General features: G+C 54.9%; 8 protein-coding genes across 8 annotated transcripts; 4 read left to right on the forward strand and 4 right to left on the reverse strand.

Annotated features, from left to right (window-relative positions):
* Positions 1–520: 520 nt before the first annotated feature.
* On the forward strand, positions 521–835 carry D7B24_003170 (uncharacterized protein; the record flags this gene model as incomplete). Its single annotated transcript, XM_028637363.1, has 1 exon — positions 521–835. One exon carries the CDS (start codon positions 521–523, stop codon positions 833–835), a length of 315 nt encoding a protein of 104 aa, XP_028490748.1.
* Positions 836–1,334: 499 nt separating this feature from the next.
* D7B24_003171 (uncharacterized protein) lies at positions 1,335–4,118 on the reverse strand (the record flags this gene model as incomplete). The annotated part of the gene is made up of 1 exon (XM_028637364.1): positions 1,335–4,118. The coding sequence occupies one exon, from the start codon at positions 4,116–4,118 to the stop codon at positions 1,335–1,337; it is 2,784 nt and encodes a 927-aa protein (XP_028490749.1).
* A 3,125-nt stretch (positions 4,119–7,243) lies between these two features.
* On the forward strand, positions 7,244–8,274 carry D7B24_003172 (uncharacterized protein; the record flags this gene model as incomplete). Its single annotated transcript, XM_028637365.1, has 2 exons — positions 7,244–8,202; positions 8,256–8,274. The coding sequence occupies 2 exons, from the start codon at positions 7,244–7,246 to the stop codon at positions 8,272–8,274; spliced, it is 978 nt and encodes a 325-aa protein (XP_028490750.1).
* A 446-nt stretch (positions 8,275–8,720) lies between these two features.
* Positions 8,721–9,659, reverse strand: SWF1 (palmitoyltransferase swf1; the record flags this gene model as incomplete). Its single annotated transcript, XM_028637366.1, has 1 exon — positions 8,721–9,659. The coding sequence occupies one exon, from the start codon at positions 9,657–9,659 to the stop codon at positions 8,721–8,723; it is 939 nt and encodes a 312-aa protein (XP_028490751.1).
* A 1,150-nt stretch (positions 9,660–10,809) lies between these two features.
* D7B24_003174 (uncharacterized protein) lies at positions 10,810–12,554 on the forward strand (the record flags this gene model as incomplete). The annotated part of the gene is made up of 4 exons (XM_028637367.1): positions 10,810–10,923; positions 11,348–12,079; positions 12,133–12,494; positions 12,548–12,554. 4 exons carry the CDS (start codon positions 10,810–10,812, stop codon positions 12,552–12,554), a joined length of 1,215 nt encoding a protein of 404 aa, XP_028490752.1.
* Positions 12,555–13,892: 1,338 nt separating this feature from the next.
* Positions 13,893–14,924, reverse strand: D7B24_003175 (uncharacterized protein; the record flags this gene model as incomplete). Its single annotated transcript, XM_028637368.1, has 2 exons — positions 13,893–14,753; positions 14,877–14,924. The coding sequence occupies 2 exons, from the start codon at positions 14,922–14,924 to the stop codon at positions 13,893–13,895; spliced, it is 909 nt and encodes a 302-aa protein (XP_028490753.1).
* Positions 14,925–15,442: 518 nt separating this feature from the next.
* On the reverse strand, positions 15,443–17,223 carry D7B24_003176 (uncharacterized protein; the record flags this gene model as incomplete). Its single annotated transcript, XM_028637369.1, has 6 exons — positions 15,443–15,609; positions 15,660–15,933; positions 15,987–16,025; positions 16,090–16,308; positions 16,361–16,578; positions 16,629–17,223. The coding sequence occupies 6 exons, from the start codon at positions 17,221–17,223 to the stop codon at positions 15,443–15,445; spliced, it is 1,512 nt and encodes a 503-aa protein (XP_028490754.1).
* Positions 17,224–21,231: 4,008 nt separating this feature from the next.
* D7B24_003177 (uncharacterized protein) lies at positions 21,232–22,596 on the forward strand (the record flags this gene model as incomplete). The annotated part of the gene is made up of 2 exons (XM_028637370.1): positions 21,232–21,725; positions 21,786–22,596. The coding sequence occupies 2 exons, from the start codon at positions 21,232–21,234 to the stop codon at positions 22,594–22,596; spliced, it is 1,305 nt and encodes a 434-aa protein (XP_028490755.1).
* Positions 22,597–22,660: the final 64 nt, after the last annotated feature.

The raw sequence follows: 22,660 nt of genomic DNA on the forward strand, positions 1-22,660 counted from the left end.
CCAGGGTGAACGGACCCTAGAATAAGTGAGAGACGACCGCCATGGCGTGATGCATCTCTGCATGTGAGTTGCTGTTGAGAGGGGGGTAGGATGGGAGGAAGCCAGGAATACGGAGACGATGGAAGGAAGCTTGGGAGAGCACTCACAATTGTGCTGCACACTCTGCTCTCAAGAACTCTCTTTCAGTGTAATTCCGGATATCACTTGACGCATACTAGCCCTTCCAAATATGCTCTGGTCATGACGAAGCTTTCGGCATGAGGCATTCTTGTCGTGAAGGGACGTTGCTTGCAGGAGGAAGAGGTGTTTGCAGTGCGCCGTACGGTGTTGACCGTTACGGTGCACTGCAACGCCTAGTCCCTTCCGCCTGCGCAACGACTGTCTGGGCTTTTACATCACCAAAAACTTACCACCCAAGGCCTGCCGCGTTGTACACCACCACCTCCCTCAATCCATCACCCTCAAATCAACACCGAAGCCAGAAGTCTTGGACGAAGAGAGAGCCACAAAGATCACCGCCATGGCCTCCAACACCTCCACCCTGCGCTCCCTCTACCGCAGCCTCCTGCGCGAGCTCCCGCCCCGCCCCATCCTCGCCCGCAACCGATCACCCATCCACGCCCGCATCCGCAGCAGCTTCGCCGAACCCGCCGCCGCGCACCCCAACGCCGCCACCGAGGCCGTGCAGTTCCTCGACTACCTGCGCGCCCAGCGCGTCTACGCCACGCTGCTCGAGCGCTACAACCCCGGCATGGGCATGGACGAGGAGGAGCGCGTCCGGCTGACGGCGAGGAGGGTCGGCATGGATCTGCCCAAGGAGTTTGGCAAGCAATGAAGGAACCGTATGCGGGAACGAAAAGGTGCCTGGCCCCTTCCTTGCCACGGAGGGGCGGGCGAGGAGAGGGATGTGACGGTGACAGAGATACAAAAACACCGGGCGACGACCCCCCCGGGGGGGGGCGGCATAGGCTTGTGTCCCCCGCCATGTACAACATGTGATACCACGACATACGCCTTGTACATTACATTCGGGGAAGAAAGCACAACGGCAGATGCCTTGAGGACCGGAATACCTAGACGAGATGGCAGGAGCTGGTATGAAATAGCACCAGCATGATCAGTGGAACGGCGGCCACAGGGGTCGAGCCTGAACCACGTCTGCCAACAAGAACAATTTAGACAAGAAACTTCCCAATGAGAAATCATGTTGAGAAAATTGTGATTTCTAGAGAGAATTCGATGTATCGTGTAATATGGGGGTATCAACTTTGTCAAGCCAGATGAAGGAGACGAAACGTCACGGCAGCACATCCTGCCTCTAACAAACTCCCACTTCACACGCTGCCCACGCCGCCATCCTCAAGCGTCTCGTCCCAACCGCCCGTCTGCAGGAGCCACTCGCCCACAGTCTGCTTTACGCCCTTGACGCCCTCGCCCAGTGCGCTGTGCCACTGGTCCTGGACGACGCGCACCTTCTCCTTGAGGTCTTCCGTCAGCCTCTTCTCCTCCTCCTGGCGCAGCGCGTCCGCCCGCTCGCCGCCCTCCTCGTCCTGCACCACCTTGGCATGTGCATGCGCCGTCGCCTCCTTGACCTCGTGCAGCAGGCAGAGCAGGTTGGTCTGCGACTCGATGAACTGGTACGTGCTCTTCTCGGCGTGCAGCACAAGGCTAAAGAGGTACTGTAACGGGTGCTGGTGATACGTCGGGTTCTCCTGGTACTCCTGCGCCGGAATCTGCACCCGGAACCCTCCTCCGCTGAGGTCTCCCGGCACCTTGTCGAGCAGCCGGCTGAGTGGGGGCGCAATGTCCCAGAACGCCGACAGCTGTACCTCGACGCCGCGCACGACGTTCTGCTCCATGACGTTCTGAAACGTCCGCGTCCTCTCGAGTACCTCGTTGGCAAAGGCCAGCTGTCGTTTCGCCGCATCCTCGGCGAAGAAGGCCTCGGCGGACCGCACCTTTTCTTGGTTATTCGCAAGCCGGTACGGCGTGACGACAACGTCGCGGTACCGGTCGTTGCGGTCCGACAGCAAGTCGTAGTTGGCCCGATGCAGAACCTCGCTTGCCTCAAAAATCCATTTCAGCAGCGTCAACTTCTCCAGGAGTTCTGGCTTGTCGTCTCCCTCCTCTTGCGGCATGTCCGCTGCGCTTTCCACGTCGTCAAACAGACGACTGGCGAGCCCGTCAAAGAGCGCGTTCGCCTTGGTGATGCGGCCAGTGAGGAGCTCGTTCAGAGGGATCACGACTTGGCTCTGGAAATGTTCGAAGTCGGCCTTTTCCAGGTCCTTGATTCCCTCTCTTTCGCTCTCATTCGAATCTTGCTCAATCGCGGAAGCCTCTGCAAAGGACATATTGCCCGAGTTGATTTCTTGTTGAAGGTTACTGCGCAGAGCCGATCGTCGCTCCGAAGCAGCTTTGGTGGCCTCTTCCCGCTTCTTGCGGCTCGTTTGCTGGTATCGCGCCCTAGCATGTTCGATTTCGGAAAGATCGCTGATCTGTCTCACAGCCGTGCGCGTCGCCGTGAGTTCGGGGTGGTTGTTATTCACGGCCGGGTGGTGGCGAGGATACGGAGGAGGCAGAGTCACAAGACGAGAAATATCCAATTGTGCTGGACCTGGGGTCGTTGGCGAGGCCGACGAGGTGAGGGACTGCGTCGAACTGCGAATGCCAACGGGCTGGGGAGTCAGGGCGGACTCCTGGTCATGCCAACCCGTCTTCTCGGGCGGATAGCCTGCCGAAAACTCAGGCTCACTGATGCCCGTGTGCAGTTCGTCTTGGACCGGACTGTCTCCCCATTGCAGAGCCTCGCGGGCTTCTTTTGGCATGCCCATGTACTTGGATTCGCGTTTGGACCTCTCCATCAAATGACCACCAGTTCCTGCCGAGTCTGATTCCCACCATCTGCTGGGCGGCCGGCCTCGAGAACTACCGTCCCCATTCCCACTGACGCTGAGGCTCAGAATAGGAGAAAGAGAAGGCATGTAGTTGGACGCCCATGTACCATTGTTTGGTGGACCAGCCAAGGGCGAGCTTGGTGTATTGGCAGATGTCGGTGCTGAGCTCGACTGCCCAGCGATGTCTCGGTACGCAGAGTCAATGGACCCACGGTGCGATCGAGAGGGCTGAGATGACAGCGGCGTGAATTGGCTCTGGCCTGGATAGATCCCGGATTCTCGCCTGGCCGCCATGGGCCGGAAGAGATCCCTCGTCAGATCAAATATCTCAGACCCCATAGCCCCTATCGCCGAAGCATATCGCTCGCGACGAATCCTCGACTCGCTGACGATAAAGTCTGCAAAAAGCCGGACTCGGTCTCCATCGGATGTGGCAGCGGCTTCGCTGGCCGCAAAAGCCTCAAATCTTTCAATGGTCCCCTGACAGAACTGATCGGCTGTTTGAGACACGACCACAGTTTTGGGCACCGTTGTTGATGAAGATGGGGCGCTGTCGGAGGGCGTCACCGCAACCCGACCCAAGGAGCCTGATCTGCCGCCTCGAGTCTGAGAGGCTGAAGCCGAGCGACTGTGAAGCGGCGGCGTTGGGAGTGCTTTCGGTGTAACACCTCGAGGATCAGTGGCGGGGGCTTTCCCGGGACGTGGTGAAAAAGGGGGTGTTGCCATGTCCCGACCAGTCCCGTGCGCAGACCCTAGAGCTTTGGGTGTAAGACTCAACGGGTCTCGTTGAGAGTCGCTCCCCCCAGTCTGGGGCGTGTCCTGCATGGTTCTGCCTCCGCTCCTCGGGGTAGATTTGTTAATGGTCCGTCGTCGGGACAAGGTAGTGGCACTCGGGACCACAATATCGGTCAATTGCATTGGTTGTAGGATGCCGTCCATAGACTCGTGTTGTCTCGTCCGGCTCTCGGCTCGCCTCTGAACGATGGTCTTGTCGAGACGCACAGCACCAGCACGACTAAGACTGGCGGAGCTTGTCAATTCGGTGACCTGACTCGAAGAGGCAGGCTGGGTGGTATCAATCGTCAGGCCAGCAGCCCTGCCCCGCGAAGGTGTTGGGGTCGCTTGCTGGGCGTCTTGATCGATCCAGTCAGCAGGTGTCGGGGGAACAGGGCCGAGCGCGGAGCCGTTGCTGGGCGGAGGGCGCCTTGTCGGTGGCGAGACCATCGGTTCACTCGTCCTGCTGGTACTTTGTACGCTCTGTGATCTGGATGAAGCTGGCGGTGGACCGGGTGGCGGAGGCGGAAGTGGCATGCCGGGCTCCCATCTTGTCTGCGATGTTGATCGAGACCTGGCTGATGTCGGAGTCTCGATGGCGCTCGTGGACACCGCCCTCCGTGCACCAGGAGGTCCCTGTGAGGAACCAGAAGCCGTTCGCTGTGGCACCGGCTGTCCCATCGGGATATTAATGGGAGGAGGTGTAGGCCGCGAAAATGAGATGGGCGGCATGGGATCGGGAGGGCTAGGCTGTTCATGTGCTTCCTTGTGTCTTCGCAACGATGAGAGACCAAACCGTCTCTCTCGCGAACCGCCTCGGCCGTTCGCCCCAGGCGGAGGAGGGAATGACGTGTTTGCAACAGGTTCTGGCGACGGGCGATGAACATTGCTTGGAGGCACCCTGGCGGCCGAGGTGTTGGCTGCTGGAGAAGACTCGAACACGCTGCTCACTGGGCGCTGGTTCCAAGGCGGGCTATACGGAGGCGGGGGCGGAGGGGATACTAATTGAATTGTCAGTTCTGCGGTTGACCTGCGACAAGGAACTCGTGCCCACAGCAACGAGGTGAAAGGATGTGTACCACTTTGAGTTTCGGGAAACTGGTGCGTTCGTTCGGGCCCAGCTGCTGGCGAAGCAATCCATTCCTGAGGGTTGTAGGGCTGTATGGCACTTCCGGTGGTGGGTGTGGGCTGTGCCGATTGCAGGTGGCTTGTCGAGCTCAGTGAAACAGCAGACAATGGTGCAGCGCTCTGATGATAGCCACCGAGGGAGGTGGTCAAGAGAGGATTGAGCCCTTGCCGCAGGCGCGAAGGATCACGAGGATTGCTCATCGTGGCTCTGCCGCGTCTTGGTCGGACACGCTTCTTTGGCTCGTCGTTGGAAATAGCACTGCGGCGCGTTGGCGGGTTGCTCCGAGGATTGGCACGAAGAGGCGGGGGAGCTGGGCCAGGCGCGCTGCTTTGCCGCAGCTAAGAAGCTCTTCACCGATCCGTTCAGCAACGGGTGAAGTGTGAGGTCAAGCGCATGGCCGAACTATAGCAAACAAGACGAACAGCAGTGTCGTGACACCAGATTCGCCGACAGGGTGCAGTGGAGGGAATAGAGGAGCAAGTTTTTGGCAACGAAAAGGCAAAGAGGATGGACGGCACAGGAGACAGACGGCTGGCGAAATGGGCTGGCCGACGGATGGTACCGCACACCTCCTGCAGCGGCTTTGACCCTGCAGATAGATGTCAGGGGTGGGGTGAATGGATGTCGGTTGGTTTCCGTAACATCGATCCCCAGTTCTGGCTGTGGTGACACCAACCAAGACCCGGACTGTGTCGTTTCTTGTCGTTTCGCGATCGAAGACACAGAATAGAGAGGTGAAAGAATCGATCGGAGCGACGAACATGGGCAAACATGAGCTCAAGAACTGCAGGTGAGTGATATGGTAGCCACTGGTTCGGCCCCCTCACCGATCACGGCTGGGATGTGTGTGCATGTGTCGGCCAGAACGCTTGCTGACCTTGGCGTTGACTATCCATGGGGTAGCCTGTTAGGAGGGCATTCTCCAACCAGTCAAGACAGATAACCTGGGCGGGCCACAGCTCTAACAGTGCCGCATGTGACTACTGCACAACAGAGGACCGGGATGCCCGTGGGTGCTATTTTGTTGCAAGGTGCTTCGAGTGCGAGGAGATCACGGCTAGGCGTCAGTCGCTCAAGGCTTGCCAACGGTCCGCTTGAAGGGAGCATAGGTCGTATTTGACACGTCGAGAGCCCATATTCTGGCTTGGGATCCTTTCAGAGGCAGGCTGTCTCAGTAACAGAGACGTACAGAGTGCGCTCTGTGATCTTTTGGCTCCGATCATATGGTCGCGACCGCGGCGGCCAGCGATTCCTGGGACGGGGACAGAGCTCGTGGGAAAGCGATGCATGTTGAGTCCAATCTATTCTTGGAGACGCCAGGGGGCATGATGGGTGTCCAATTGGCTGCTGCGAGGTGCGGAGAAAGAAGAAGCGTCGGCGCTTAATTTTCTACCTCTCTTGGTCGCCCAACCTTTGATTTTGGATGTGATACCACGCTGCGTGATTCGGCTCCTAGGCAAGCTGGTCGAGAACCTTGCATTAGCGTTTCGCCCAAGCTGCTTCGCCAAAGGCACCTCGCATCCGTTGGTCGAGACACGGGAACGCGGCGGTATGACCTGGGTTGCGCAGGCGTACTGAGTCGCTTGTCGACCAAGTCCACATATGCATGCCGTGTCACTCTTTACAGAAGCCCGACCCCCCGACCCAACAAGCAAAAGAACCCAAGTCGTTCTCGGACAATCGCAAGCGGCCCACCGACTGGCCAGATAGGTGACCTGACCCGCACGAGTTGGCAGCCTCAAAGCCCAGTAGCAGATAGACGATAGACCTCTCGGCCTCGCCTCCTTCTCGGTGTGCTGCAGATTAGATGTCGGTGTGGTGGGGTTGGTAGTGGCCCTTTGGCCCTTTGATGGTGGTATGCTCCAGATGAGCTTGGCTCTGTTCGGTCTGTTCGATCTACGAATGGACTTTCTTTCTGTCAGGCAGTCGGCAATCAATCAGCCCAGTCCAGTTGCGAGCGGCCTGAGGCTCAGAATGGTGCAGGGCTGCGTTGAGGGTCCCATGGCCTTCAGGCGAGCCGAGATTCTACCGCAGCAGTCTCCACCCCGCAGTCGTCAAAATTCTAGAGCTTTCTCTCGCGACTCCATTCTGAAGCTGTTTTCACTTAACTACCTTACTCCCACTTCGCTCCTGCAGGTGTCCTTAGCAATGAGATAACGACACCGCAAACACGTCCACAGGTAAGACGACCTCCATTGCCAACAACACCTCAACCCCCTTCTTCCCCTCCACATGATGATACGCCAGCTGGCACCAGTCATAGAAAGACTTGTACTCCCATCTTTGATGACACATGCTTCGGTCTTCGACCTCTCTCTGAACATTGGAACCCTACCTACCTGAATCGCAAGCATCACATTGTTTTCGAGCTCTTTGCTGACTTGGATTCAACAGTCAAAAGCCACAGCCTCACAGCTCTCGTCAGAACTGAGTCACCGCTTCCAAGATGGTCCTCCATAACCCTAATAACTGGCATTGGGTCAACAAGGATGTTTCACCGTGGGCCAAGGAGTACCTCGAGACCACGCTCTTGAAGCTCCAGGCTGAGGATGGCGGTGTCACAGCGAAGATCAGCAAGCTCGTGAGCATGGACGGCGATGTGGACGTCAGCCAAAGGAAGGGCAAAGTTATTACCATTTTCGACGTGAAGCTCGTGCTTGAGTACTCTGGCTCTACTCCCGATGAGGCTGACGTTTCGGGTACCATTACGGTCCCTGAGGTCGCCCATGACACCGAGGAAGACGAGTACGTGTTCGACGTCGACATTTTCGCCGAGTCCAAGGACAAGCAGCCTGTAAAGGACTTGGTTCGCTCCAAGCTTGTCCCTCAGCTTCGATCTGAGTTCTCTAAGCTCTCTTCAGCCCTCATTGCTGAGCATGGCAAGGATATCCAGCACGCGCCTGGGTCCAACCCATCCAGCGGCTTCTCCACCCCCAAGGTGCATGCGCCTGCAAGCGCTTCCAAGTCTGCAGCCCAGTCCTCCACTCAGGCCAACAATGGAGGCGTCGTGAACACTGTTACCCTGAATGAGACAACTGAGTTTCGTACCTCTGCCGACCAGCTGTACGAGACCTTCACTGATCCCGGTCGTATTGCTGCCTTTACCCGTGCGCCGCCTAAGGTGTTTGAGGGTGCCAAGAAGGGCGGCAAGTTCGAGCTCTTTGATGGCAATGTCTCGGGCGAGTACCTGGAGCTGGAGTCCCCCAAGAGGATCGTGCAGAGCTGGCGTCTCAAGCAGTGGCCCGCTGGCCACTTCTCCAAGCTGAACATTGAGTTCGACCAGAACGACATTGACCACGTTACCTTGATGCGCGTGTCCTGGACCGGCGTTCCTGTTGGCCAGGAGGACGTCACCAAGCGCAACTGGGAGGAGTACTATGTGAACAGCATCAAGCGCACCTTCGGGTAAGTGACTACCTTTTGCAAGCGGGCCAAGCTGCATTGCTAACACGAACCAGCTTTGGAACCATTCTGTAATTTTGCACAATCCAACAGGAGGACCGACGGCACCGAAGACTATTCATTGCAAAGATGAGGTATGGCTGCTTCGCCTGGATATGGCTTCGCCTGGATAAGGCAGACACGTGGTGAGAGGATGAAATCAAAGGCTGTAATCGGTCGCAGCGCCTGCTGCTGCCTAATGCCTCCTGCGTGGGGGAACGATAGTTACGAGAAATGGACAATGAAACCCCGTTAAATGCTCATTCTTCGAGAAGCACGACTCCGTTCGCCGCGACTGCTTAGGTTTTAATGAATGTACCTTGCATCTATATGTTGACGCCCATCGTTGTCGCTCCACACTGGTCTACGTTTTGTGCCGGTGTCATCGGTAATGCATATTATGATGCGATCCAGTACCCCTAGAGCAGTCTCTCTGGCTGTCGAACTGCCAGCTTGCACTGCCAACAGCGGCCCAGAGTGCCTCAAAACCGAGAGGCTTTCAATGGCTGACGCGGCCGGCCTTCATCCTCAATAGGAGGTTGGTCCCGCCGCTTCCCGAACCCATAATCCTTCACAAAGACGTCCATCATGTTATCCCAAAGCCCCATGTCGTAGAGATTCTCGACATCGCGCATCTTCCAGATGCGTTCCCACTCGCCCTGTCCAGGTCCACCGGCGGCCGGCGGCATGCCGTTCTCGGTCGTCACCAGGACCTGTTGGGTGTCGAGCGGCCATCGCGAAGTCGCCGACTCGCGCAGGGGGTCCTTCGTTCTGTTGGTCGACATGCTGCGTTTGAATGCAAGTCCATCGTCCATGTCTTCCTTCCACTCGGACCACTTGAGGGATTCGTTGGTCGTCGTGCCGCAGTAGATGAGCCACAGCGTGTAGATGAGCAGACCCCAAACCAAGGGGGTCGTCATGGACGACAGCAGCGTGACAGCCCCCATGCTGACGTCGTCCTGAAGCCCCCAACTCCAGATGAGGAAGTAGTCCTCCCAGCTGAGCGAGCTTGGCGGCCAGACGGACCATCCAGGAAACCTAGCCCGGATCTTGGCTGTGAGGATCGAGTAGCCCAGAGCACCACCGTATGTCGTTAAAATGGCAGTCGAAAGGAGGAGCAGGACGAACCATTTGTGGTTTTCGTAGCCGACACATCCGTTAATGAAGATGCAATGATGGTCGCACTTTGCGATGCAGCGTTTGCAGATACTGCAGTGCTTGGATCTCGGGGGCTTGATGAAGCCGCAGGTGCTGCACTTGTGGCCGGGGTGAAATATGGAGAAATCGTATGGATAGAGCGACATGTAATAGGCGTGATTCTCCGGCGTGATGTAGCCGGGATCGGCGTTGACCGCCAGGTAAAGAAACAAGTATGGCAAAAAGACGCTGATGGAGCCGAAGACCCGATGGGAGGTCGACATTTGAGACCAGGCGCTCGGTAGGTACAAGTACTCGGCACCTAAGAGCAAGCCAAAGAAGAATATCTACACCCATCAGAATGAACAGGGAGGCCTGAGACAGGAGTAACGCACCACTATCGTCGGATGTCTGTCGTACATGATGTAATTTCCAAATCGTGAGAAAGATCGGGATAGACGCCCTGACGTCAAAATCCGATCGAGAGCAACGAGTCCATCTGGAACACGGACAAAGAGTAACTTATACAGCGCCGCGACTGGAGTATTTCTAGTATTTCCTTCATCAGCTTTTTGAACGGGGTGCATTGCGGAGCAGCTGGCTTACCTCAAGGCTGGAAGTCGTCCGAAGAAGAGCACGAACACGAAGAACGAAATGCTCAGCACGATTGTCGCTACTGTTCTAATTATGCCCATCTTTGCAACATGCAACTCAAAAACATGCACCTAAAGCCCGCCGGGTACAAAAAGAGCAACACGTGAAACCTCGCCGGACGCTGCGAGGCTTGTCTCAGCGGCCTACCGAAAATTCAAGACGTCAGCAGCAGGCAGCAAAGAGATGAGACTGTAGTCGCAGTTACTATCAGCTGCATTGGGCACGACGGCTGTAGCTCGCTTCGCAACACAGATCAGAGTTGTACCAAGCGAATAGCAGTGATTCAATTCCTGTTTTGTCCTTCAGTCGTGCACCCTTTGGTCTCAAATATGACCAAAGCAATGCGGATGGCCCGTTGAGAGACCAACGTCACCGGATAACCGACGCTGACAAGCTGGGTGCTCGGATTTTGCTTACTAACAGAGAGTTGCGGGGTGTATGGGTTGCACGTGAGGACGCGATGGCACGGGTTCAATCGCGCCTCATCACGCGTCAGTCACTGTCACCTTCACCTTGGTCACAACGTGCGGACGTCAGGCCGCTACGCCGCCAGCCGCTCAGTGGGCACCAGTCACGAAAGGGCAGGGAACCACGGACTTCACAACTTGCGGGACCCCCGCTGAGTAAAAGACCTGGGGTCGGCACCTTCAAGATCTACAACGTAAACCTACTTCAGAACGCATTCAACTGCCCCCAGTCTTGCGCCCTAAGGTCCATACATATTCTCGTTCTTCAGGCTCCAGTTCCCGTCGAGACAATCCGCGGGTCGAATCACAAAAAATGTCGGCAGCCATCACTTATGAAGGACTGCCTGGCGGCCAATTATTCAAGGGCATAAAGTTTTGGGTCGCACAGCGGGTTGCCTGTCGAAAGTCCTTGCTGGATTCTATCTCGGTCAGTTAAAAATCGTACCCTGATACTCATTTTCCTGACTCGGGCGCAGAACAATGGCGGCTCGATCGTACCCTTGGAGAAGAATGCCGATATGCTCATCGCAGACCATATGCGAGCAGACGCGCCACCAGATGCCTACTCCTGGAAATGGGTCGATGATTCTATCAAAAAGGGCGTTCTGCAGAACAAAGATGATGGCACATACCTGATTGGCCATCAATCTCAGAAGTCCCGCCCTACGGCGTCCGCTGCACCGGGGAAAAGCACTCGTACTCCATTCACTCCATCTGATGATTCTGACCTCATCAAGTGGGTTCTTGCGAATAGTAAGAACGACAAGGGAAATGCGGTATACCAAGATCTCGAGCGGGTTGTATGTATTCATTCCTAGCTTCTGCTTCGCTATTACTAATAATCTGTTCAGAACAATCGCCACACTTATCAATCGTGGAGAGATCGCTGGGTCAAGAAGCTCTCGTTTTTGTCCCAGGAGGAACTGCAAAAGAGGATCATTAGCAGCACCCCGGCTCAGCTGCCGGAACAACGTGATGCACCAGCGCAGCATCAACCAAGTGAAAGTCCGATAAAACAACCAAAATTGCAGAATCTTGAGAGCACTGCGCAGCTCAAAGAACTCGCGTCATACTGGCCTCAAGGCCAGTGGTGGCACTCGGATTACCCGCTCGAAGAGCCTGTTCAGCAGCGCACGATCGATTCCATGCTGCGGGTTACCAAATACGTCTTGGAGGCCGATGATCGACTGGACGACCTCTGGAAAGAGGACGGCATCTTGTCACGCCTAGCGCGCACCAAAGGCGCCGGCTTGCTGACTCGTACTGTCGCCGATGCAGCGCGCCAGGAGATCAAGTCTCATTACCGAAATCAGCTGGAGCGTGCAGATAGTTCTCCTGCTGAGCCTTGTGAACTTCCAGAGTCACAGGCCGACGCGCAGATGGCGAGCCCTCTAGTATCCCGTCTACGTGATCAGTCCCCTCGCAACAGTCTGCCTAAGTTGTCCAAGAATGAGGCACCGCAGTCATCGCAGAGATCCCGATTTACGCCGGAACATGATATTTTGATAGCTAAGAGTGTCAAACGTGCAGCGAGGCAAGGCATACAGGCCGGCCCAAAATGGTTTCAAGAGTTTGCTGTAGAGGTATGCGTGCAATAGGAGATGGTACAGGTTGATTCGAGCTGACCGTATGGAAGAACCCAGAACATACCTGGCAATCATGGCGGAATCACTGGCTGAAAGTCCTGAGGCCTCGTATCGAGGCTGCAGAGGGCAAGGGACAGAAATACGACTTCTACCACGCGTATTCGAAACCACCATTTCGAAACCAAAGTACCTCCCCACAAGAAAACGCCCCCCCAAACGACAAACGTCGTGGTGTGCGACGAACAACCACGAGCCCCGAGAGGGTGGAGGATGTCATTGAAGTTAAGGATGTGCAGACCGAGCCTCCTTCCCCAGAGCTCGATGACGAGAGAAACGAATTTCTTGCCAACATAGCCGCATATTCTGAGGTCATGGAACTCGCCATCGACTTACAGCCCAAGATATGTAGACAGTCAGTGGATCTTTACCTGCTACACGTAGCTGTCGAGGCCTACCGAGATCCAGATGGTGAAGAGGACTGGCAACAAGTCGCGGAACAGCTTGGGTTCACACGTGGTCAGTATCCGAATGCCGCGAAGCTTCTGCGTAAATGCTACGAAAACTCTTTGCGAGACTTCGTCAATACCCTCCAAGAACCCGACAGCCAGAGCAACGCCGAAGAGGGTATCCCAGACCCTGCTGATGGAAATGGCGCGATTATTTCTGGAGCGAGTGACCCTGAGATATCACCAGAAGACGACGAGGGGCAATGGCACTCGCAGGAGATTTCGCACCATAACACTGATTCTACAGCAGACATGAGTGCTGCATCCGGGCGAGGTTCTTTGGGTGCCAAGAGGAATAGAACTACTGATATGGTCCATGACGCCTCAATTCATGGCAGCTCAGCGCACAAACGACAACGGAGAAGTAGGGATGACGAGATTCCTCCCACCCCGGATAATGTTTCGCAGGCCTCCAAAGTAGATGGAAATAACTTGAGGACTCGTTCCAAATCCAACTCTGTGATTCGCGGCCGTGCCGCGAGAGACGAGGTGTACGACTCGCAGGACACGGGTGATGATGCAATCACACCATCACAGCAACTTCAACAAGAGGCAATGGATGATTCACCGATACCTCTCAATCTGCCTGTCAGGGATTCCGCTCGCAAACGACATGAGAGCAAACCTGATACGAAGGGGGCTGGGGAACATGACCTCACAATAGGTACCATAAATCGAGGAGTGAACAGGATTCATGAATGGTCGGCGAGCGTGGCTAAAGCACACGAAAGAAACAATGAAGTGCGACCAGCTCTCGAGACAGACCAAGACGCTGACGAGGTCGCGAGGAAGGTGGAGTATTACGAATCATTTGGATACTCACGCAAGATCGTTTGTCGAGCACTGACAGCAACATGCATGGAAACCGGAATAGCCAGCGAAGTTATGGAGATGCTGAAGACACACCCAAACCAGGGATTGCCTACCAACATGATGGGGGTGTGGACGTCAAAAGATGACGAAGGACTCAGATTCATCTGCGGTGAGCCGTACTCCGACCCTAAGATCGAACGGGACCGGTCACACAATGTGGGGAGGGAACGAAGGAGACTGGAGCATAAACATGGACGCAACAGGATCGCGACCCGGATCGAGTTCCTCGCCATCACCCGGCACGAAGCAAGACGGAAGAGGATGGAGACTTTGCCGATACCCTGATCGATGTGTTCATTTACGGCTTGCAAAAAGTGCAATGATCAATGAAGTTAGCATGGTTAGCGACGCATTATTTCAAGAGCTTGTTTACGGTACCGCAGTTTTTTTATTTTTCTTTCAAGGCATCCTAAATAGAGATGTCCCATTCCTCAACCACTCTCGCCTTCTTTGACCAGAGAGTACCCGTAATGCCATCCTTCTCGTCCCAAGTCTGCCCTTACTTTATAGCCGCCCTCGGCAGCATCGAGTATGTCAAGGTCCACGTCCACGACACTCATACCCTCCTCCGCCCCCAGCCTCCCTTGAGATCCCAGCAGTGGCATCCCGACCTGACTCACCCCGCAAAAGCTCACAGGTTGATCCTCTCCCTTTGCGCTCGGCTTCGGACCTCCAGCGTTGACAAAAATGACTGCCGCAGAGCTCTCACATGCCCTTGCAACAACCACGCTGTCAAGGAACACCCTCTCGCTCTCCAGATTGATGACCCTTCCCATCCGGTCGCGATACTGGTCCATCAGCCAAAATGCCGGGATGATCACGACACGCGCTCCATCTCGCACCAGCTCCCTCATCGCCTCGGGAAACGCCAGGTCCCAGCACACCAGCATGCCCACTCGGCACCCGCCGCCGAGCGCCGTGTCGAAAGCCTTGTGCTCCGAAGGGTCCGCGACGAGGTGGGGCCGCTCATTGTGCCAGAGGTTCTTCTTCTGATAGCGCGAGAGAACCTCGCCGCCGCTAGAGATGAAGTACGCAATGTTGACGAGGTCGCCCGTCTCGGCCCGGTGCTCAACAAGGGTACCTGGGACGATGGCGATGACCAGTTCCCTGGCGAGAGCCTGGTACCTCTCGAGATAGAGGGGGGACTGCTCGCAGCAAGCGAGGAAGCGGGGGTCTTGCGGCGCCCAGGACGTGAGATGATATTCTGGGAGGACGGCGATGTGAGCGCCCTGGGATGCAGCGTCGCGGATGAATGACTCGGCTTTGGTAAAGTTGGACGCAGGGGAGAGCGGCTACATATACGTCAGCACTACTGGACTTCTCCAATGTAAATTCGAATAAATTCCTCTCATCAAGGTAGTCTCGGCAAGTGGCGGGATGCCAAATTGTACCCGTCGCGCGATTGACTGACTGACCTCAGAATAAAGTTGGACAAGAGCGACTCTGATCACTGAGGAAGACATTGCGGCAGTAAGGCTTGCACACTGGGCCGAGTGGGCTTAGATGCTTTATTATCGCGGTGTCGGCACATTCAAGTTGGAGGTACAATGCCGCTGATACACCTGGAATTTGATGGTGCCGATGAGAAGAGGCACTTCAGCTGCTGCCACATACATATGTTGTCTGCTTCCGCATGCAGGACGGTCGCTTCGCAAGTGACGCGCCCCACCACCACGACACCACCATTATTGCATCGACTACTGGCAGTCCATCAACTAGAAGAATCCCATAACAATTAGACTGTACTATGGTTGCTTCGGTAGCGAATACGAACGCTTGCTAATTCAACGCCTTACCCGAAATTCCTCAAGCTACGCGAATTCAACCATCACCAGTTCTTCCTGATGTCCCAAGTGATCGCGCCTATGCTTCTCAGCTATGATCGACCCCCAGAATAAATCCCATGGAGAGTATAAACCTCCACTTAGCCCCCAATGTTCTGTAAAACGAAAATCCCAAGATTTCATGCGAATACTACCGCCTAGATCGTCCCATTTCGAAAGCGAACAGTAGATGGAATGATTGGTGTAAGCTTCGAGCCGCTTTGGATATCGGTGCCCAGCCTGAAGGAGCCATTGTCGTTCCAAATTCGCACAATGTCGCGTGGTAAATGACGTGCTAAAGAAATGGCGAATCCAGTGAGCTCGCCTAGTTGATCGTCAGTTTGAGTTTTGGGCTACAACTGACGAGATACGCACCAAGGGCAACCAGTCCTAGGTTTCTGACAGCTGACGGAGGTAGTCCGTAAGAGCCCATAGTCAAAGAGACTGTTGGACAAACAATGTATGGCCACCAGTTCATCCAGCCAACACTGCCACGGATAGAGTCGTGGACCGTGCTAGCCGAAGCCGAGGCTTCTGTCAACTTGTCAAGTATGTCTCCGGCTTTTGTATGAGCTTGCTCTATCATCCCAATGTGGTTTTCGTGTTTTTTAGCGACTCGATCCGACAATTCAAGTAAAGTATTCATCCTCTGATTCATGTCAATCAAGCAGCTCGACAACTGCCGATATTCACCATACTTACTTGCTCGAGGCGGTCTTGCTGATGTGCAAGGGCAGCAGTCTGAGATTTTGATGCCGTCTACGACAAAATGAGTCATGAGTTTTGGGTGTTGGAGGCCACGTACAATATGCTCTTGAAGGGAATTTGTCGAGGTCATGACACGTTCAAGTGCTGCAACAACGGACGACTCGAGATCGGTATACTTTTGTATGGTCTCAAGAGCACGATCGTGAGAAGTCGAGCTATCGGCATTACTTTGCAGGACTGTCTCAATGAGGACTGAGATCAGTTGCTGGAGAGTATTGGCGTCCCGTAGGCCGTTCTGGATCGAAGACGTAGTGTCCTATGAATATGAGCTCGACCCTACCCGCACATCATCGTGAGTATCGACCTACCTTTGTCGTGTGAAAGACCCTTTCGGACAACATTTGTTCCAGCGCGGTGAGGCCATCTCGAAGATGATTTAGGCGGGGTGTCAGGTGATCCAGATTGAGGTGAGCATTATCTAACTTGTCATTGATGGATTGCAGATGTTTCTCCAGGTCGGCTTCAACACCACGAGTGAGCCTGGAGAGCACTCCAGTCAACCGTTTGTATAACTCCACGTTTTGCGCTAGATATTGTTAGTACAAGCAATAGGGAAAACAAAGCTTGAGAACGTGCCTTTTTCATTGTCAGCGCGAGCGGCCTCGCAGAATCTAAGAGCCTTGTGGCGGTAGCTGACCCAAGTGTTCCACGCTGAATCTGACTTGGCCAGGGCAGTGAGGCAGGAGTCGATCTCTCGCGTCGAGACGTGAAGGTTCATCTTGTCGAATGCTGGAAGGCTGAGTAGGACGGTCTCTCGAAATCTGGAGCAATCAGGCGGAATGGAAAAGCTACCCCGTTCAAGATCGCAAATGGCTAAACTGGCGGCGTAGGAATCGACAAAGTCGCGAACCTGACGACCACTGTCGATCAACACGGTGGCATCGTCTTTGCCGTCGAGGAGTTGACAGTTGTTGACAAGGAGACGAGCTGCGACCCGGTGGCAGAGAGGCTGGGTCTCGAGTTCTTGCAGCTCACGCAAGGCCACTGCGTACATACTTGGCAGGGGTAAGTCCTTCTCCATACCAAGTGTAGAACTCAGGGTTGTACCCCCTAGGAAGCCTCCCGGTGCTGGGCGTTTCGTTTGTATACCCCACGAGAGCGCCGAAATATGCTGGCACCAGGCTGCTAGGACCAAGACTACGAGATGAGAGCCCGCAAAGAGTCGCATCATGTCTTGGTTCCCCAGTCCTGGAGCCGTTTTGAGATTTGCCTTTCAAGCTGTGAGCTGCGTAGGAAATGTTGTTGCAAAGTTGCAGGGGCTGAGAGAAGTATGGCAGCGTTGAGCAGAGAGCTTGCTTCCGAGACTTCGTGGATAAAGGAGTGGATGGGGTGACACAAGTCCTGGATATCTGGCCACTACTTGTAATGTACTTGCTTACCTAGGTAGGTAGGTGTTCAGGATGATTGATTTATGCTTCTGCGGAATGACCTTAAGTGTCAGAACTCTGAGGCAGGAGCAGATTCTAGGAGGAGCTTTAGGGCAGGATCACATCGATGGTCGTTAGGTAACTTCCTCGAGGTACCTAGGGCAGGAGGTCTGCAAACAGACTTCCAGCCAGCAGCCGCGCAGAGATGGTCTGAAAAGGCAACGGCGGGCCTGCAAAGCTTCTTTTAAAGGAGACGGCAAGTGCGTCAGTGAACATCAAACTCAAGCTGGCATCTTGCAGTTCATGCTGGACCTCAGTGGCGCCCGAAGCTGTTGCAGACTGATCTATAAATCATGGTCAACGGAGCATCGCCATGCGAACCCCCTCATTCCCTTCATGGTGTATCTACTGAGCGAAGCGTACCTTTGGTTTAAGGAAGGTGGCGTTGAACATGTGCTGAAGTGTGCTGAAGTTGCCGTAAATCGGGGCCAGAGATGTGGTGCAGACAGAAACACTGAATACGTTCGCTGATACCAAAATGACGCTGATTCACTCTACAAACTACCATACGAAGCAATGCCGTTGCGACACACGGTGCCAAGGGTGTCAAGCAGCACCCTCCCCTCACATGATATACCGAAGAACCAGCAAGAAGCTGATTGGGGCCATGATCTTGCAAAACCCTTCCCCTCAAAGACGTGGCGGCGTGGACATCAATTAAGACGTCACAACACATGACAGATCAGGTCCGAACGCCGCGGCTGCACACCCTTTCAGTTGTTCAACAGCCCATAGCAGGTCTTGACGGCACTGGGCTACCCTTGCATTTGGACCGGACCCAAGCGGGGAGCTCGGCTTGTATGCAGTAGGAGATGACAGGTCCTTCGTGTGGATGCATGCGACATGTGTGGCAGCCATCTTGTGGTTGCATCGCGTGGGCGTCGTGTATGCAACGAGGTTGGCGACATGACATGGAATTGGTGACACGAAGATATTGAGGTCTTTGAATCTCTACAGTACATATCGATTGAAAGCATGTATTGAGGAGGCGCACTGGACTTTTTTTTTCTCCTAACGTGGATGGGCAGGTGTGCCGTGATGGGGCGAAGTACTGCGTGTACTAGAGCAAAAGTAAGGGTTTGGTAAACGTTGTGGGGTGAGGCGGGGTTTCGGGGGTTCTGACAGCTCACAAGACCGGCCGATGGCAAGCCCCCACGGCGTGATCAAGCCCCTCTCCTGGACAGTGACTCGGCAGGAGGTAGGGATTCAACGTGGATTCCTTGTTTTCCTTCTGTAACGAGAACTTCAGTCAAAGACGTCTGATACTGATACGGCCGTCGAAAGCTCACAACTTGAACCATGAGGTATGAGACACGAAGTAGCTGCGAGGGCCCCTGATTTCGCATGTTGAGCAAACACAACGGACCAAACTATGGCTGACCTCGACACCGCATTAGCCTCGCTGAGGATATTTCCCAGAACTCATTTCTCAATCGCTATTGTTCTGTTTCGGATATGTGACGAAAATCAAGCCTGACCTAGACTAGTGCTACAAGTCACGAGAAAACGACACGATAGGGAGCTGGCTCCCTAGCGTGACGGGGTTGCACAGCACCCACGCTCTCGGCAGCCTGCATGCCTTCTGGCTCCATGTATGGAAACCTCGGGGGATATTCTAGGTCTGACTGATAGCACTGAAGAGATGGATGATCTACCCTTAGCCCGCCTCCCCGCCTTTGCGGCCCGCCTTCGCTCGACATATATTTACCCCTGAGCCTCCGCAACTGGGCCGGAACTATCGTTGACAACATGTGAATTGATTGCCCCCCAGGCCATAGTACTGCGATTCCAGTCACAGAGCCTCCCCGCTGTTACTAGACAGCTGTGACCTCTAGGTCCGGAGCAGGTGCAGGACAACAATCCAGTTCTGTCAGGAGAAGATACGTTATCAGCGTTCATAACTCTTGAGCCTCATGCTAGAGACTGTATGTCCTTGAGTAATACTGGTAAGAGTGTATTTTGCTTGCAAACAAAGCTAGATTCTGCTTGCACGTTTCTTGTCTTAACTCTCCGGACGGCTCACACGAGACAGGCCATAGTTTGTCCGCACATACTACTCTACATCGATACTTTCAGTGCTCAGACACCAACAAAAACCGGGGAGGACCTGTATAATGTGTATCCAGGTCGATAAGATGTGGGAGTGTGGCCATACAGGCTTTTATAACCTCAAGTGGTGCCACCAGATCGGCTGTCGGGGACCAAGCCCGAAGCATGACCTTGTGGTGGCGACTGGAAAGTGTGTCGACTGTGCGAGTCGATCTAAAGACCCGAATCCTCGTGGATGAGCCTAGACGATATTTCATTATGAAGGATCGAGCCAGTGCGAGTAGAAGGGAGCCATATGTCTCAGCAATTGTCAAGAGCAGGACTGGAACGCTTGTACCGAGTTGTGCACTGGGTCTAAGGTATCATAAGATCGGGACATGTATGTTTCCTCGTTGCCCCGTGGCGGTCGTGTGCCACCAGAGCTCTGAGTTGGCAAATTGTCGTGGTGTAAATAGGCGACGGATGCAGGTGAGCGAAAGATCTCTATGCGTTATTGTGCGTGCCCTGAGGAAACACATCTACATGCAGCACGTGGCAAAGAACAAACCCTGTGCTGGTACTCAGCCTTCCGCTTCAGGCCTGGCCCGCTGTCAAATGTCACTGGCCGAGGATCTTCAGGGGACTAATCACCTAGAACGCTCCCCGGGGCTTCCCCCGGTGGGCGAGCTGGGGGCGGAACGTCGGGAAGTGACTCCCTGCAAGGCGTGGTGGAGACTATGTTGCGATGAGTCAGCTGCAAGGCTAAGGCCGCTAACGCCCCGTAGCGGGGCCTCGGGCTCGTCATCCAACCATGAAGCTCACCTGCGGTTCTCGGCGTCGGATCGCACGACTCCCCTCTCCAGCCTTGAGTATCATACGATTGTCAACATGAAGTGGTCGATTTTCGTCAGGCGCAACCAAAATCTTCCGCTTAGCGGGAACTTCTCCCTGAGAAGGTCAGGCCATCATCTGGCCTGTCGAATCTCGCCTCCGGAACCTCATTGGCCTTCCGGCTTCCATACCTTGCCCTCCTCGCTCCCCCTGACCCGAATGAACAAAAGTGACATTTGCGACTCACCATTCCCTCCCGTATCCATTCCGCAACCTGCTAGTAGCATTCGCAAGCGAAACCCGGCGACCACCCCCTTCGCAAGTCTCAACTAAATATCTTTTTGCGCTTGTTGGAAGCTTGCTAAACAGCTTGGTGCGTATTTGTGCTCTCGCTTTCCCCAATTCCTATGCCTGGTCATGTTTCCCCACCATCATCCATTCACACCACCTAACGTAGCCTGACTTTCTTGGTCGCGACACCTCCCATGCCTTGCTGTCGCCTCGTCGCTGCTTCAAATCTCGAATCAATTGACGGCCACTGCTAATTTTCCACAAGCCTGCGAACTCCTCCGCACTGTCTGCTCTCATCATCGCAACGCCAAGTCGGTGCGATCCCCGCCATTCCGACCTCTATCCCGCACAAGGGCCACACAGCTTTTTAGGACCGCCCTTCGCCAAGTAGCAACAGCGCGAAGTCTGGAGACGACACCAAAGCCCGTGCCGAGTGATGCTGCAAGCCTAGCAAACAAGTCTTTGCCGCGAACATTCCTCAACATTGGCTACAATCCCGCCAGCACCGCCGAGTTCCCTTCGTGTTCGCATAGCCAGCAGCCAGTCGATTCCTAGATCGTACGACCCCTCGAAGCTTCGGGGGTCGACATGCTGGCGCTGTAATGGACCCCGACTTTCTCAAAAACCTTGAATATTTCGCCACACCCAATAACCAAACACCCACCAACCCCGACCAGGCCGGCGAATCGTCCATCGCAGCTGCCGCTCGCAATGAGACCGATGCTGCCTTCTGGGACGCGCTCGCGAAAGGCGAGCCATCCTTGACCGGGCCGTCTTCCAATCTGCCTTCCTCATCAGTACCCTCTTTTGCGCAGTCCTCCACAGCGCCGACGAACCTCTCGTACCGGCCCGTGCTGGGCCAGGCCAATAACAAACGACCGGGGCCTGGGCTTTCAAGGACAACACAAGGTATAGCGAGCCCACGAAGAAAGGAAGGGCACGAGAAGAAGAGGACCAAAATGGATCCGGATGCGGCAGCTCTAGAGTCGGTTGACTACTGGATCCAATTTGACGATGATGACGCAGACAACAACCTGGGTGGTAGTTTCGAAATCGACTTTTCAAAACGGCCCAGTAATCCTTCACATTTCGGCAGGTAGGCAGGCGGCGCAACGTGACAGAACTTTTGCAGGCGGCACAGACTGACTTGCGACAGACCACCAGCGCGGCTCAATCCCTTGCCTACGACACCAGGGTTGGGCACCGGCCTTTATGCAAACCCAACGTTCAGGGAGGATGATTTTCTGGACGATGGCGCCCTCGACAATGCGCTGTCTGAGGATGAGGACTTTCTCGACAACATGAATTTGGGCGAGCAGCTATCAACCATTGAAACTCAGCCCCCATCAGAAGTACCGCCTCGAGAGGGACTCTACTCAACACCATTGAGCTGGGAGAAACCAGCCCCCGGCCTCAGAATGAACCCGCTTTTTGGCCTCGGTGCGCCTATGCTGGACCCCGAGCAAAGGCGATTGCTCGCCATTGCCCTCAACGCAGGAGGATCCGCCAACAACATTGCTTCCGGCTTCGGGTTTGGCATGGGAGGTGACATAGGATCCGAGTACTCGAGCATGGGCCACATGGGATCGAGTGCTGCGACAGCAAGCCTCAGCGAGATCTCAAAGCCAGCCGGCGACGAGCCGACGAAGTCCAAGGGCAAAGGGAAGGAGAAGGAGGGCGAGACACCGAGGCCTGCGAAACAAACGAAGGCACAGAAAGTACAAGCCGCCAAAGCTGCCGCTGCTGCAGAGGCGGCAAATGAGAAAGGGAAATTGGGGGATCGGACTGCGCACAATGATATTGAGAGGAAATATCGCACAAATCTCAAGGACAAAATTGCGGAGCTCCGAGATGCGGTCCCGTCTCTGAAGTCCATGCCCGAGGAGGGCGACGAAGACGACGATGACAGCCAGACCCGCGGAGCGCCCAAAGTCAGCAAGGTATGGCGTCTCTGCTCCATCATGTGAATGCTATTCTTTTGGCGGTTCTGACTGTGTTTAGGGAACTGTTCTACTGAAAGCAACGGAATAC

This window comes from Verticillium nonalfalfae, assembly GCF_003724135.2.
Source record: "Verticillium nonalfalfae strain VnAa140/NRRL 66861 chromosome Unknown scaffold_189, whole genome shotgun sequence".
NCBI classification, from domain to species: domain Eukaryota; kingdom Fungi; phylum Ascomycota; class Sordariomycetes; order Glomerellales; family Plectosphaerellaceae; genus Verticillium; species Verticillium nonalfalfae.